Consider the following 13,885-nt stretch of genomic DNA (forward strand, 5'->3'; position numbering starts at 1 on the left):
CCTGCTGTGTTCTGTGCACAAACTCAGTCAGTGCATAGACATGCAGTAAACCATTCACTCTTTAAAGCAATGCTTTGTAGGAATAGAGACCCACGGAAACCATAGCCAATAAGATCCCAAGTATTCTGAGTTTTTAATCAGTTGTTTGACATTGTCAGACCAGTGTGCGTAGCCTGCCATTAAGCCATAAGTTCCACTGCCATTTGGACTGAGGAGGCTGGGAGAGAGCATTTCAGTGCAGCGTGTTCATTCAGTGGCGCTATCATGGGAGACTGCACTGGCCAGCGTATGGGCCTGGCCCCCTGTGAATGTTTACATGAGGAGTCATATGGGATGAGCTCGCAGGCTCATTTTAGAAAGTTGATTTGGCTTTTGGCATCTATAGGGTCAGCTATTTTAAAGTTGTCATTATCTCTCACTTGTTTCCATTTGGCCTTTAATAAGCATTTACTACAGCATTTGATGTTAAAATAAAATGAAAAGTACTATAATTTACTACAGACCGGATACAATTTTGCATAATTCTTCTTTTATAGATAAACAGCTATCCATTTCAGCAAAGCACTGGAGTGCAGTTTCAAGGCTGTTTGAAATGGGGAATATGCTGCTGCAAAGCATTATGGGAATTTTGCCAGAATGTCACCATAATTAGCAGCATGAAGGTTGCATCATCCTTTCTCAATTTGTATTTCCACCCTTGTTTTTCCAGACCTAATATGGGTATGTGTCATGCGTTTGTCCCGTTGCAGTTTTGAACTTTGTGTGTAAAGCTGTGTTTTTTCACTGAAGTGCGGTTCAGTGTGGTTTTGCGGTCGCGGTTAGCGCTACTCGGGTTCAGCGCTGTCCGCTAGCTGTCGCCGGACGCTGGTGCTCTGCTGCCTGCGTGAGGTGTTTTTGTTCAAATGAGATATTGGCACCCTACCCGCCGCTCTACCCACGCTGCCCCTTCCTCAGCGCACCTGCCAGTGTTGACAGGGGGGCTGAGATGGTGTGCTCTGACGCGTGTAGCGTAGCGTAGCACAGTGCAGCGCACGGAAACACTCTGTGGGCACAGAACAGGCACAGTGTGTAAATAAGTTTCCATTGCAGAGTGCTGGGCAGCAGCATGCTCAGCCCACCTCTGTGGTGTGTGAGGGTGAGCAGAATATCAGCTCAGTTTTAAAGCATTTCTCTGAAGGTTAAAAAAGAAACTAATGCATTCCTACCTTCCTAGCACACAAAGAGACTGAGGGAGGGGGGAGAAGAGAGGGGGGAAATAATCTCCTTCCCAAAGTGTCCTCTCCTCCCACTCCTTCATCAGCTGACACCACTATCAAATCGGGCAGCAGCAGGCACCCAATCAGAGCGATCCTCCCACTCCCTCAGCCGCTTCCTGGATACAGACCCTGTGAAGCATTGTGGGAAGTGTGATGGGCTCCTGTCTAATGGGGTTTGTCGTGGAGCGTGGCTTACTGTCAGCGCGTGGCTAATCCTGGGCTGAGCACATCGCGACCGCGCACAGCCAGGTTGCGCTGAGCAGAGTCCGGGGGGGGGGGGGGGACTGGGCAGGGGGGAGATGCGGGGGGCGGGGGGGAGCGGCTGGCCATCGTCGTCTGGCGCCCCAGGAGCCGCCCACCTCCCTCCAAGATGCCGATCTTGGCCCACGTGACGTGGCTGCGGTGCCAGGGCCGGAGTCTGTGGTGAGGGCAGCCAGGGTTTTACACTCTGCGCAGGTGTGGCCATGGAAACGCAGGGAAAGGCTGCTGGGAAAGTCACAGATGCAGACGCACAGTCTCTGTCCCTCTTCTCTCTTCCCTCTCTCTCTCTCTCTCTCTCTCCGTACGTGCCGAAGCATCCTCCATTACCCCACGCTAAACAGTGTTCCAGAGCCCTCATTAGTCCTGCACAAGGCAGGGGAATGGGCGAGCGCACGGACTCTGAGCATGTCTGGCCGTACGTAAAGGAGCCAGCAGGTACGCTCACAGGCTGCCGTGTATCAGGTGTAATGGGTGCTGCTTTTCTTCCTCATTAAAGCTCATTGGCTGTGTGTCTCCCCAGGTGCTGATATGTGTACAAGATGAGCGGACTGGGAGACAACTCCTTGGAGCCGCTCTGCTCGGACCGAAAACGCAAGCTCTCCACCTGTGACACGCCCGGACTCGGGTGAGTGAGAAGACGCGATTGGCCAGCTGCGCAATCCCTTGAATTCCCTACCGACGGGTCATCACTGCAAAAGAGAATTGTGTGGTGTTTTGCTACCTGGTTAAGTGTAACATTGAAATGATCACATCACAAAAGATTTCATTTTAATTAGGTGTGAAGGTAGTGGTTGGAGGGTGATTGTGATGGAAGCTGAGGATTGTATTGTTTATCAGTAGATACCGTCCTGTACGAGCTGTAATGTCACCCCTCCTCCAGCAGCAGTGCTTCACGGTCATCGTTCGACGTGCCCGTTCGTGTGAAATAAACGTAATTCGGTGTCGGCCTTTGTGAACCGGCGGGGGGTCGCCATAGTGACCGGAACGCCATCCTCCCGTAGGTGCGACAAGAGACGGCGGGAGCAGGAGAGCAAGTACATCGAGGAGCTGGCCGAGCTGATCTCCGCCAACCTCGGCGACATCGACAACTTCAACGTCAAGCCGGACAAGTGCGCCATCCTCAAGGAGACGGTGCGGCAGATCCGACAGATTAAAGAGCAAGGTACGGCTGCCCCGGAGGAGTGAGGGCATTCTGCTTCTGTCCTTGTAATTCACTTGTTTTTATGATGTTTTGTGTCCTTGGCCTAAGAAATGAACACTATGGGTACCGTTCTTCAGCAGTGAAAGTTGGCTCAAATCACTTGATCGCCTCTTAGCTTAACTGACGTTGACTTTCCGTGATGGAGGGGAAGACTTGTCAGCTCCATGGTTTCGAGAGCTGTGTAGGTAAATATTTAGCTTCCCACCTCTGGTCACTTGTTGGTGTGGAAGGCGGTGCGGGACGACTGACTGATGAGGAAGTGATGACAGTTCTCAGAATCTTTACTGTCTTGATCGGAAGGGGAAGAGGGTACAGCTGTCTCTGACTTTGTGGAGAGAGGTTGCCATAGTTACAGGAAGTGAATAATGAAGTGCCACAGTCTCTTGCTTTTTCTCTCCCTTCTCTCTCCCCATCGCTGAGTTTCCCTGTCTCACTTGATCTTCTCTCCGTCTCTCTTTTTGTCCTTGGCGCAACCTCTCTTTCAAAGTCATCAGAAGAGGATGGTATGATTTAATTGTGTATGAACTCCTTGGCTTGTTCACCAGGAGCAAGCCACAAGCACAGGAGCAGTGCAGTTCCATATTGCTTTTTTAATTCTCAGTGTAACTTGACTCTAACGTAGGCCTCCTGTCAGGTTCGACCCCCTCCTAAACGCAGTGGTTTCTCTGAGCACCCCTCTCAGTACCAACATGTGACACTTTGACCTGCCTCAAACCCACCTTACATTCAGTTGCGTGTCAGGAGCCGAGAATCTCTCATTGCGTAAACCAGCAGTGACAGACAGCTGAACGATGCTGCCCTCTGGTGGTCGCTCGGTCCACACGCTGTTGAGCTTGATTTTCTTAATTTATTGAGATTAAAACAAACAAAATAATTGAATTTGTTCTTTTCGGCACCGTCTCTTTGGCGCTCGCTTATATAATGCTTGTTGAGTTGCAAATGAAGGTAAAACAGACATGCTCCAGTGATTCAACTGGAACCCTATTGGGTGTGATTAATGGACCCCCTTAGCCAGCCCAGAATTATGACTTAAGGTACTCAGGGATTTATTGAGCCAATGAAGCCTCGGAGAATTTGCCTTCATAAAGCGTCCTGTCGGGGAGGATTATCCCCTTGTTTTGTTTGCCCGCGGTCTCGTATTCCAGTCGGTCAGTTTCTGCTTGTTTAGTCTAAGAGGGGGAGGATGCAGGAAGACCAGTACCTTCCTCTCGTGTCATCTTTCCCAGAACTGTGGTTTGGTCTCATTCGTGTCCCTTACCTGTATGGGCAGTGTTCACAGATTAAGGCATTGTACAGCAGGTGATAAGGTAACAGACAGTGAAAGCTTCCAAGAACTTGGTCCAGTGTTGCAACTGATAGGGCTGCGGAACATCTCTTGAGGAGATCGGATGTCCTGCCATTCAGGTGGTCAAGCAGAAACCGGCCAGCTTGGTTGTCCAGCTGGCTTCAGTTTGAGGGTGACTGCTCGAGATTGAAGTGGCACAGCGCTTGTGTGCTCGTTGAATATGTGGACATTTCATGGGAATTTTGGGGGGCATGCGGGAGGTTGCCGTTTAGTTTGTTTACCGTGAATGTGCTTTTGGAGTGATCGCTGCCTTTGATGGTCCCTAGGGAAAGCCTCCTCTAACGATGATGACGTTCAGAAGGCTGACGTGTCCTCCACGGGTCAGGGGGTCATTGACAAGGACCATCTGGGGCCACTTCTACTGCAGGTGAGACTGGGGTCGGGGGGCAAGGGTCACCTCTCAGAGCAACCCTGCTCGTTGATTGGTCAGTTGATCGATTGCACTGGTGGGCTGGGGGCTCGATGATGGACAAGTGTTAGTTGTATAAATGTTGGTGGCCATTAATCACAGCAAGCTGCTGTCTCTCAGCACTCAGCAGTGTCATTAGCGCTGTGCTGCGGGCCCTAAGCAGAGGACGATGGGAGGTATGGCTTCTCCTCGTCTTTCCCTGCTAGTCCTCTAGCGCTTCTTTCTTCAGGCGGTCTCGTTTCAGGCCTCTTCTGCTTCTACGCCGCGCTCTCTCCCGCTGCACCTGCTCCTCAGTGACCGCCGTCTCCTTCCTCACAGGCCCTGGACGGCTTCCTCTTTGTGGTCAACCGAGAAGGCAGCATCGTCTTTGTGTCGGACAACGTGACGCAGTACCTGCAGTACAAACAGGAAGAGCTGATTAACACCAGCGTCTACAACATCCTCCACGAGGGCGACCAGGAGGAGTTCCACAAGAACCTGCCCAAGTCCAACAGTACGAGTGCCTGCTTTCTGTCTGTCTTTCTGTATATATCTCTCGTTCTGTCTGTCTGTCTGTCTGTCTCTCTCTCTGTCTATGTCTGTCTCTGCTCTCTGTCTGTCTATGTCTCTGTCTGTCTGTCTGTCTTTCTTGCCGTATGTCTGTCTGTCTGTCTATGTCTGTCTCTGCTCTCTGTCTGTCTGTCTTTCTCTCTCTCTCTCTTTGTCTGTCTGTCTCTCTGTCTGTGTCTCTCTGTCTGTCTGTCTCTCTTGCCGTATGTCTGTCTGTCTGTCTGTCTCTTTCTGTCTATGTCTCTCTGTCTTTCTGTCTGTCTGTTTGTCTCTCTGTCTGTCTCTCTCTCTCCCACAGTCATTCACTCACACGCGCACACACTCACATTCACAACTGCGCTCATGCACACAGAACCAGACACACACACATGTGCAAGACTCAGACAGACACGGGCAGACAGACAGACACACACACACTCACACACACTCCAGAGCTGCTGCACTGCAATCACAGCCGTCAGTCAAAAGCTGAGGAGCAGATGGTCTCGCAAAGGAGTCTGTTTTATCTCAATCCTTTTGCAGTCATCTGGAAACTATTTCTTTCTGAATTATGCGCTGTAAGCCGGCTCCCCCTTGAATAAATGTGTTTGGAGTTCCACGTTTACATTTACACCCGGGCAATATATCTAATGGTGTCGAGTATAAATTTGATTGCTCAGTGGAGCCCACTTGCTTTTACATTCCTATACATTCCTGCGTGTCATTTCTTGGTGTAACCCAACCTGCACTTTGGCTGGAACCTCAGCCGCTGCTCGGGGTCAGCCGTGGAGGCTGAGGTTAGCAGAGCAGTAGTAATGTGTTCCTCATCATATCGAATGTCCTCATGTCCCATGAATTAAACATGTCGCTCTCAATGGTGGATAATGCCTGCAGTTGCTAAACAGTAGTGTTAAAAAAATAATTAAAAAATCTTGTCCACCAGCCAGCTAGTTTGAACAGGACCAAGACCAGGTTAAAACCTAGTATATGGCTGGACCGAACCAGCCGACATGCGCGGTGTAACTTTATCACTCACTCAGTCAGTCACAGACATTTGCGTTTGTAGGGCTGGCCCTGCTGTTGCGGTCCAGCCAAAAACATGTCGTTTGCCACAAGACTGCTCATGGTCTGACCGTGAATGGTTCTCAGTGGACGGTGTCTGTGGACGGCCCCGCCTCCTTGCCGCGTTTTCGCCTCATGAATAAAGATGAGGGTATGGATCTGTTGTCTCCAGGAGCTTGTTTGTAGGTTTAATGGGACCGGGCAACCCGCTTGCCTCGCTCTAACTTGTTAATTGCATTTGAAGCCGAAATGTCAGGCGCTCACAACAGGTTATATTGTTACTGTCAGATGGGGGAAAGGATTTAAAGCCCTTGTTAAACCCCTTTTCAGTAACAATTAAGCCCGGCTCCTCTGCTGCTGTGCACTTCAGGGGCTGGGGTGCCCATGGGTGCCATAGGACACGCAAGTACTTGGATTTCTTACAGAGAAATGTCCCCCCCTGCTGTTGAAGGTCAATTCTGCACCTTGGTCTTCCACGGCAAAGTGACAGTTTAACAGGGAAAGCAAGTATAGCCTCTTGTTGGTAAAATACCGTTGAGACTAACACTCACATTTATGAACATTTATGCTTGTGGTAGCTATGTGTGTTTCTGGAGATCTTGGTGAGGCAGTTGTGTTCACTATATGCATTTACTGACAGTTGTAGAAGTAGTGTCCATGTTTATTTTTGCTGTTAACTTTGCGGTGTGTGTCTGTGTCTGTGTCTCTGTGCGTGTGCGTGTGTGTGTGTGTGTGTCTGTGCACGTGCGCTCTCGCCCAGTGAACGGTGTGTCCTGGGGGGCTGAGGCGCCCAGACAGAAGAGCCACACGTTCAACTGCCGCATGCTGGTGAAGTACTGCCACGGCCCTCCAGAGGAGGGCGCCAGCAGCCCGCGCTATGAGACCATGCAGTGCTTCGCCCTCACCCAGCCCAAAGCCATGATGGAGGAGGGGGAAGGTACGGCCAGCCGCCAGTCAGATATCACGCTAGCTCTTATTTGAGTGGACGGACGGCTTCTCGTGTCCCCTGTGAGTTTGCTCCCTGAGTGAAAGGGTTCTCGCTCTCTCTGGCCCTCAGACCTGCAGTCCTGCATGATCTGCGTGGCCCGCCGGGTGACCGCCGTGGAGAGGACCGAGAGCTTCATCACCCGACACGAGCTCTCAGGTGAGACGCCAGCTCTCAGAGCCCAGGAGGAAGGTGCATGCTCCATAGAGCAAGGACTGATATTCTCAGCCCACACTGACCCGCTGGTTCTCTCCATCTCCCCCTCTCAGGCAAGCTGATCCAGATCGACCACAACTCCCTGCGCGCCTCCATGCGGCCCGGCTGGGAGGACCTGTGGCGCAGGTGCATCCAGATGTTCCTGCACCACAGCGAGGGCCAGCCCTGGTCACACCGCCGGCACTACCACGAAGGTACGTCCGTCTCCCGTCTGTCCGGTGGGTCTCGTTCAGCACCCCCGCAGAACGCTCAGGCAGATGACTCATGCATTTCACCCTCTCCACCCCCCACCCACCCCAGCCTTCCTGCAGGGCCACGCCGAGACCCCCCTGTACCGCTTCTCCCTGTCCGACGGGTCTCCGGTCACAGCGCAAACCAAGAGCAAGCTGTGCCGCCACAGTATGACCAATGAGCCTCAGGGCTTCATATCCACACACCTGCTGCAGAGGTAAGGCCCTGCTGGCTGCTCTGTCGGGGAAAAGCATCCGCCTGGTACACAGAATGGTCAGGGTTAGCGTTAGCATTGGGTAAAATGATCCTGGATCCTGATTCAAAATCACTGCTCAGATGGGCAGATTGCTTTGCTGGTGTCAGTAGTGCTGTGGTGGTAAAGGTCTTTCATGTGCTTTGTCTCAGGGAGCAGAATGGATATCGCACCAGCCAGGCTGGCATGATGCAGGGCGGAATGAGGCCGCAGGGAATGGGCAACGCCAACCCCAACCCCAACCCCAATGCCCAAATGAACATGCCCCCTGGCGGCGGGATGGGCATGGGCATGAACAGGGGCTATGGCATGAACGAGCAGGGTCACATGGGCCAAACGGGAAACTCCATGTACAGTGGCAGCAACAGGATGATGCAGATGAATCAAGTCAACCAGATGAATCAGATGAATCAGATGAATCCAATGAATCAAATGAATCCAATGAACCAGATGAATCCAATGAGTCAGATGAATCAGATGAACCAAATGAATCAGATGAATCACCTAGGACCCGGAATGCCGCAGCAGCAGCAGCATCCTCCCTTCCAGGGCGGGGCATATGGGCTGGGCATGAACAGCCCCTCCCAGAGCAGTCCAGGCATGAACGTCCCCCAGCAGAACCTCATGATGTCCCCCAGGACGCGAGGGAGTCCAAAAATGGGTGCCAGCCAGTTCTCTCCAGGAGGTATGTCCATGCCAAAAGCTTAATTAACCTTCTGTTTGTACACTGTGGTTATTCATTAATGCACTGAACACAATGTGTTGGTGTACGTGGGAGGCTCACAGCTGTGTTTGTTTTGCAGGGATGCCCTCTCCCATGGGCCCGGGCAGCTCTGGAGGAGGGGGAGGAGGTGGGGGCCCAGGGGGGAGCAGCACCTTCTCCAGCAGCTCCCTCAACGCACTGCAAGCCATCAGCGAAGGGGTGGGCAACTCGCTGTCGTCTGCTCTGACCTCACCAGCACACAAGCCCGACAGCTCTCCCAGCATCAACTCCTCGCAACAAGCTCAGCAGCAGCAGCACCAACAGCAGCAACAACAGCAGCAACAACATCAACAGCAACAACATCAACAGCAGCAGCAACAACAGCAACAACATCAACAGCAACAACATCAACAGCAGCAGCAACAACAGCAACAACATCAACAGCAGCAGCAGCAACAGCAGCAGCAGCAGCAGCAGGCTCAGTGTAAGCCAGGTCATGTGGACTCCAAAAGCCCATACAGTGCTGGTGGGGACCACCACCACCACCTGCACCATCACCACCACACCCCCTCCGCTGACAACACCGGGGAGAGGCCCGACAGCCAGGCGGGCCTCCACGGCAGCAAGGAGGGCGGCGAGAAGGCCCCAGCGGGCCCCGCCAGCACCGAACCCCACAGGCGGGTCCCCGAGAGCAAGGGCCACAAGAAGCTCCTGCAGCTCCTGACCACGCCCACTGAGGAGCTGGGCCTCGGATCCAGCGGCGGACCGCCCGCTCCCCCGGCCGCTGTCAGCACCCCCGCGGCTGCCGATACCAAGGATCCCGCCGGCTGCGTCACCAGCCCCACATCCACCGGAGTCTCCTCCTCCTCTTCCTCCTCTGGGCAGGCCTCCGGGGGTGTGTCCTCCTCCGGCTCCGCCCACTACGCCGCCTCCCTGCAAGAGAAGCACAAGATCCTCCACAAGCTCCTGCAGAACGGGAACACCCCGGACGAGGTGGCCAAGATCACAGCCGAGGCCACGGGCAAGGCGTCGGGCCAGGCCCACGAGCCGGCGGGGGCGGAGCCGGGCGGGGCAGGGGCCGCGGGCGGGGGCTCATCGGGGCCGGGGGCCACGGACACCAAGCAGGAGCAGCACAGCCCCAAGAAGGAGAAGACCCACGCCCTGCTGCACTACCTTCTGAACAAGGATGACTCCAAAGAGCCCGCCGACATCAAGCCAAAGCTGGAGGACCTGGAGGGCAAGGCCGGCCCGGGGGCCTGCAGCGGCTCCGCCATCGCCGCCTCCACCCCCGAAAACGTGGAGAACAAGATCAAGACTGAGCCCAGCGACGAGGTGCTACACCCATTGAACCCATTTTTATTTCCGTTTATTTCAGACTCCATTTATCACACAGTGAATTGCATAAATTTTATATACGATACAACCAGATGAACATAGATTTTGTTTAATGTGCTTAATATAGCCCAGTGTAAATCAAGTCACTTAATCCTCTTCATCCCCTGTGGGACACAAGGCCTCTTTTCACCTGGCCCTACCTTGTGCGGTACACTGTGCCTTGAGCTCGGCTGAGACCATATGATGGCAGGTAGTTTTTGGCTGTCCAGGATTCCTTTTACCAGTTGGAGTCCATCTTAATGCAGTTTACAGGACACATGACCTAGCCATCTGAATAGACAGTGTATGATTTCAAGGATAATGCTCAGGCAGCCTGTTCTGCTATTGAGCTCTCTGTTGGAGATTTTTGTTTAGCCCAGTAGATGGACTCAGTGTTTGTGCTGTAATACATGCCTGTGAGTAACATCGTCCCTGCCGTCCTGTTGTTCCTCAGCTGGACACCCTAGAGACCATCTTAGGAGGCCTGAGGAACTCCGGTTCCGGGTTCTACCCCGAGGCAGGAGCAGGAGGGGGAACCGACGGCGGCAGCAAGCGGCAGAACTGCCCTGACGACGGCGCACAGGGTAACCGTGGCGCTCCGTCCATTTGAAGCGTTGGGGAAGCCTCTGTGGCCTGCCGCCCGTCTCCTCTAATGGCCTCGCTGAATGTCCCTGTTCTCCAGGCATGCCGACGGGCCCGCGCGCCCCGTTCCAGAGGGCCGTGTCCGTGGACGGGAAGCCGACCGGCGGGACGGGCGGGGCGGGGCGGCGCAGCGCCCCCTGTTCCATGCTCATCAAGCAGGAGAACATGGACAGCCAGCGCATGATCGGGGGCCCCGAAAACTTCCCAGGGAACATGGGTATGCGTCCTCGCGGCGGTCTGTAGCTGTCCTCTCTCGCTCTCTCTGTGGGTTTTTGAACGGTTGGGGAAGTGGACTTTCAGTCAGACGGTGCAGGTGTGTGCTTGTGGTGGGGGTGCTGACGTTTTTCACTTTCTCATGCTTTGGCTCAAATAGTGGATAAGATGTTGGAAATGCTGGTATGTTGCTCTGCTTAAGATCTTCTGTTGAGCGAATAGAAGTCCAGCTTGCCCGTGACAGAGTGTGGGTTGCACCCCTACAGGAATGATGAACAGGGGAATGGGCGTTCCCCAGCGCTCTCCCATGGGCGGCTCCGGCGATTGGGGGATGTCGAGGTCGAGCGGCAGTCCGGTCGGGTCCGCGGGACACCCTTCCATGATCCGCCCCGGGATGGACTACAACTCCAAAGCCATGATGGGAAGTCCCATGGTGGGCAGGTCAAACACTGTTCCAGGCAACAGGTCAATGCTGCAGCAGCAGCTGATGGAAATGGGTAAGCAGCAGCATTGCTACTGCATGAGTGAGTGAGAGAGCGAGTGTGGCTAACTGACGTCCTTCATGCAGACGATTTCTCTGCAGGTCCGAATGACATGAACATGGGCATGAGTCCCTTCAGCCAGCAGGGACCCAGCCAGTCCCCCTCCTGGTCTGATGGTGTGATGGGAATGGACAACAGCCACAGCAGGTGAGCTCCTCATTCTATGCCTTCAGAAAACTCAAGAAAGCTCAGGGCAGACATCTTTGCTTCCTGTTTGTGTTTTACATGGTTTTTGGATGCACACTTTTGTGGCCATTGGGGCTGTTGCCCAGGAGCACAGGCCCAGAATGCAGTACTAAGTGTTAGACCCTGCTGTGCACTGTGTAGATCATTGAGCAGGACACTGCTGAGGACCCAGTGTGATGAACCGCAATGACGTCACCGGCCCGCTTTCCTCTGTTTCCTGATGCCTTTCAGGCCGCAGTTTGGGAACCCCCTGGACGAGCTGCTGGTGCCCCCCTCCACCAGCGAGGGGCAGAGCGACGAGCGGGCCCTCCTGGACCAGCTGGACTCGCTGCTCAACAACACGGACGTGATGGCGCTGGAGGAGATCGACCGCGCGCTGGGCATCCCGGATCTGGTCAGCCAGGTGGGTCTCAGCAGGTCACGCCTCTCTGTGCCCAGGGCCCGAGCCGTGTGACCTCAGACACACATCCACAGCACGCTGAAGAAACGGCAATCTGTCTCAGTCTGTTGTTTATATACTGGGATTGTCCATTCATTGTTCTTGGGTCTTCAAGTAATTCAGGCTTCATATTTTCGTATTGCATTGTCATCTTTATAAGCTTAGCTAGTGTTTGAAAAAAAACTGCAGTGATTTTCCACCCTAAATATGGAACTATCGCAGTGCTAATCTCCTACAGCTCTTAGAGCTTTTGTAAGATTTGTTTTCTTCTCCCGCCAGCCAAGTTAACTTACTCTTATCAGGCCGATGCAGCCTCTAAATTCACAGGTTAAATGTTTGCTCTGCTGTCAAATGTGCTGGTGTGCTCATTGTGTAACAATGGCACTGTTATATCACCAGTTGTGCTAAAACTTTGCTTACCACTCAATGTTATGAAAACATAGCTTGCAAGCAAATGTAATTGTTAGTTTAGTGCACAACAGAATCAGCTTAGTCATGTGTACTTGTACATGGAGACTGGCAAACCTTCCTCTCAATAAATATAATTCTATGTGTCCTTTTAAGAGAAATTTGTTTTGAGACAGGGGAAAATATAACCAAAGGAAGGCTTTTACAGGATAGTTGTAAATTTTTCATTGAAGCTTGAACTCATTGCTTTTTATCATTAACCTAGCATTGCCTAGTCATTAGTGATTGAAATAAATGTACTAAATTAAAAAGACTGAATTGTCCTTTGCTTGTCATGTTCAGGAACCTGCTTATGGCACCCAGTTTATATGAAATAACACTTCAGACCTTTAAAGGGGCCAATATTAGAATAAGTGATAGATATGTGATTTTTGTGTGTGTGTGTGTGTGTGTGTGTGTACGTGTGCACCTGTATGTATGCGTGTTTGTGTGTGTGTGTACATGTGCACCTGTATGTGTGCGTGTGTTTGTTTGCATGTGTACGTGTGCACCTGTATGTGTGCATGTTGCCCTCTCCAGGGGCAGGGCGGGGAGCAGCAGACAGAGCCTTTCCCTGGGCAGGATCCCTCCATGGTGATGGAGCAGAAGCCCATGTACAGCCAGGGCTACCCAGGCCCCCCGGGCATGGCAATGCAGCCGGGCTACAGCAGCAACCCCATGCAGGGCCAGCCGGGCGGCTTCAACCCCATGATGAACCAGATGGGCCCGCAGGGCAACTTCCCCATGGCGGGCATGCACCCCCGCGCCAGCATGCGCCCCCGCATGATCAGCGCCGCCAAGCCCATGCGACTGCAGCTGCAGCAGAGACTGCAAGGCCAGCAGGTAGCTTAACCCTTACCCTCCCATCCCCTGCGTCCCCTGGTCAGTGTGTCCCATCAGGCCTGTGGTAGTGTACAGCTGGAACTTCATTCGCCGTTTTATTTCTGTGATGTAAATGCGTGTGCTGTGTGCATCTCCCCTTCTGCAGTTCATGAACCAGAGTCGCCAGGGCAACGCAGCAGGGGGGAACCCTGTGCTTCGACCGGGCATGCAGCCAGGCATGGGAGCACAGGTCTGCATATCACCTACCCTTCACCTGCTTAACACCGAGCAGGAACACGCAACCTTATTCAGTAAAGTCTGACTCCAGTCAGCCTGATTCAGTAAAGCCTGACTCCAGGCCACACATCTCTTGCATTACTGCGACTATGGAGTTATTGTGTTGTGACTGCAGTGTTACAGTATTGTGAGAGTGGGGTTATTGTATTGTGACTGTGGGGTTATTGTGTTGTGGCTGTAGTGTTACAGTATTGTGACTGGATTGATCATGCTGGTCTCTGCCCTCAGCCTGGGTTCCTGAATGCCCAGATGATGGCACAGAGGAGCAGAGAGATCATGAACCACCAGCTGAGGAGGCAGAGGATGATGATTCTGATGCAACAGAAGCAGCAGCAGGCTGCGGCCGCCGCCGCGGGGGGGTTCAGCCCTCCTCCCAACGTCACCGCCCCCGCCGGGATGGACAACCCAATGGGTGGGCCCCCCATGAACCAGCCGGGACAGCAGCAGTTCGCCTATGGGGGTAACTATGGTGA

At 53.2% G+C, this 13,885-nt stretch overlaps 1 protein-coding gene across 1 annotated transcript in view; it reads left to right on the plus strand.

Annotated features, from left to right (window-relative positions):
- LOC118207274 (nuclear receptor coactivator 3-like) overlaps positions 1 to 13,885 on the plus strand; it is a 61,019-nt gene that overhangs the window by 42,869 nt on the left and 4,265 nt on the right. The window contains exons 3-21 of the mRNA XM_035380661.1: positions 2,038 to 2,142; positions 2,519 to 2,679; positions 4,330 to 4,430; positions 4,791 to 4,965; positions 6,823 to 6,999; positions 7,120 to 7,206; positions 7,317 to 7,457; positions 7,564 to 7,711; positions 7,900 to 8,432; positions 8,551 to 8,750; positions 8,916 to 9,782; positions 10,279 to 10,408; positions 10,507 to 10,683; positions 10,946 to 11,176; positions 11,263 to 11,368; positions 11,639 to 11,810; positions 12,834 to 13,136; positions 13,282 to 13,365; positions 13,641 to 13,881. Coding sequence (XP_035236552.1) covers positions 2,057 to 2,142; positions 2,519 to 2,679; positions 4,330 to 4,430; positions 4,791 to 4,965; positions 6,823 to 6,999; positions 7,120 to 7,206; positions 7,317 to 7,457; positions 7,564 to 7,711; positions 7,900 to 8,432; positions 8,551 to 8,750; positions 8,916 to 9,782; positions 10,279 to 10,408; positions 10,507 to 10,683; positions 10,946 to 11,176; positions 11,263 to 11,368; positions 11,639 to 11,810; positions 12,834 to 13,136; positions 13,282 to 13,365; positions 13,641 to 13,881 — 4,120 coding nt within the window. The 5' untranslated portion in view covers positions 2,038 to 2,056. The remainder of the gene's footprint in view (positions 1 to 2,037; positions 2,143 to 2,518; positions 2,680 to 4,329; positions 4,431 to 4,790; positions 4,966 to 6,822; positions 7,000 to 7,119; positions 7,207 to 7,316; positions 7,458 to 7,563; positions 7,712 to 7,899; positions 8,433 to 8,550; positions 8,751 to 8,915; positions 9,783 to 10,278; positions 10,409 to 10,506; positions 10,684 to 10,945; positions 11,177 to 11,262; positions 11,369 to 11,638; positions 11,811 to 12,833; positions 13,137 to 13,281; positions 13,366 to 13,640; positions 13,882 to 13,885) is intronic.

Source organism: Anguilla anguilla, chromosome 11, assembly GCF_013347855.1.
Source record: "Anguilla anguilla isolate fAngAng1 chromosome 11, fAngAng1.pri, whole genome shotgun sequence".
Lineage (NCBI taxonomy): Eukaryota > Metazoa > Chordata > Actinopteri > Anguilliformes > Anguillidae > Anguilla > Anguilla anguilla.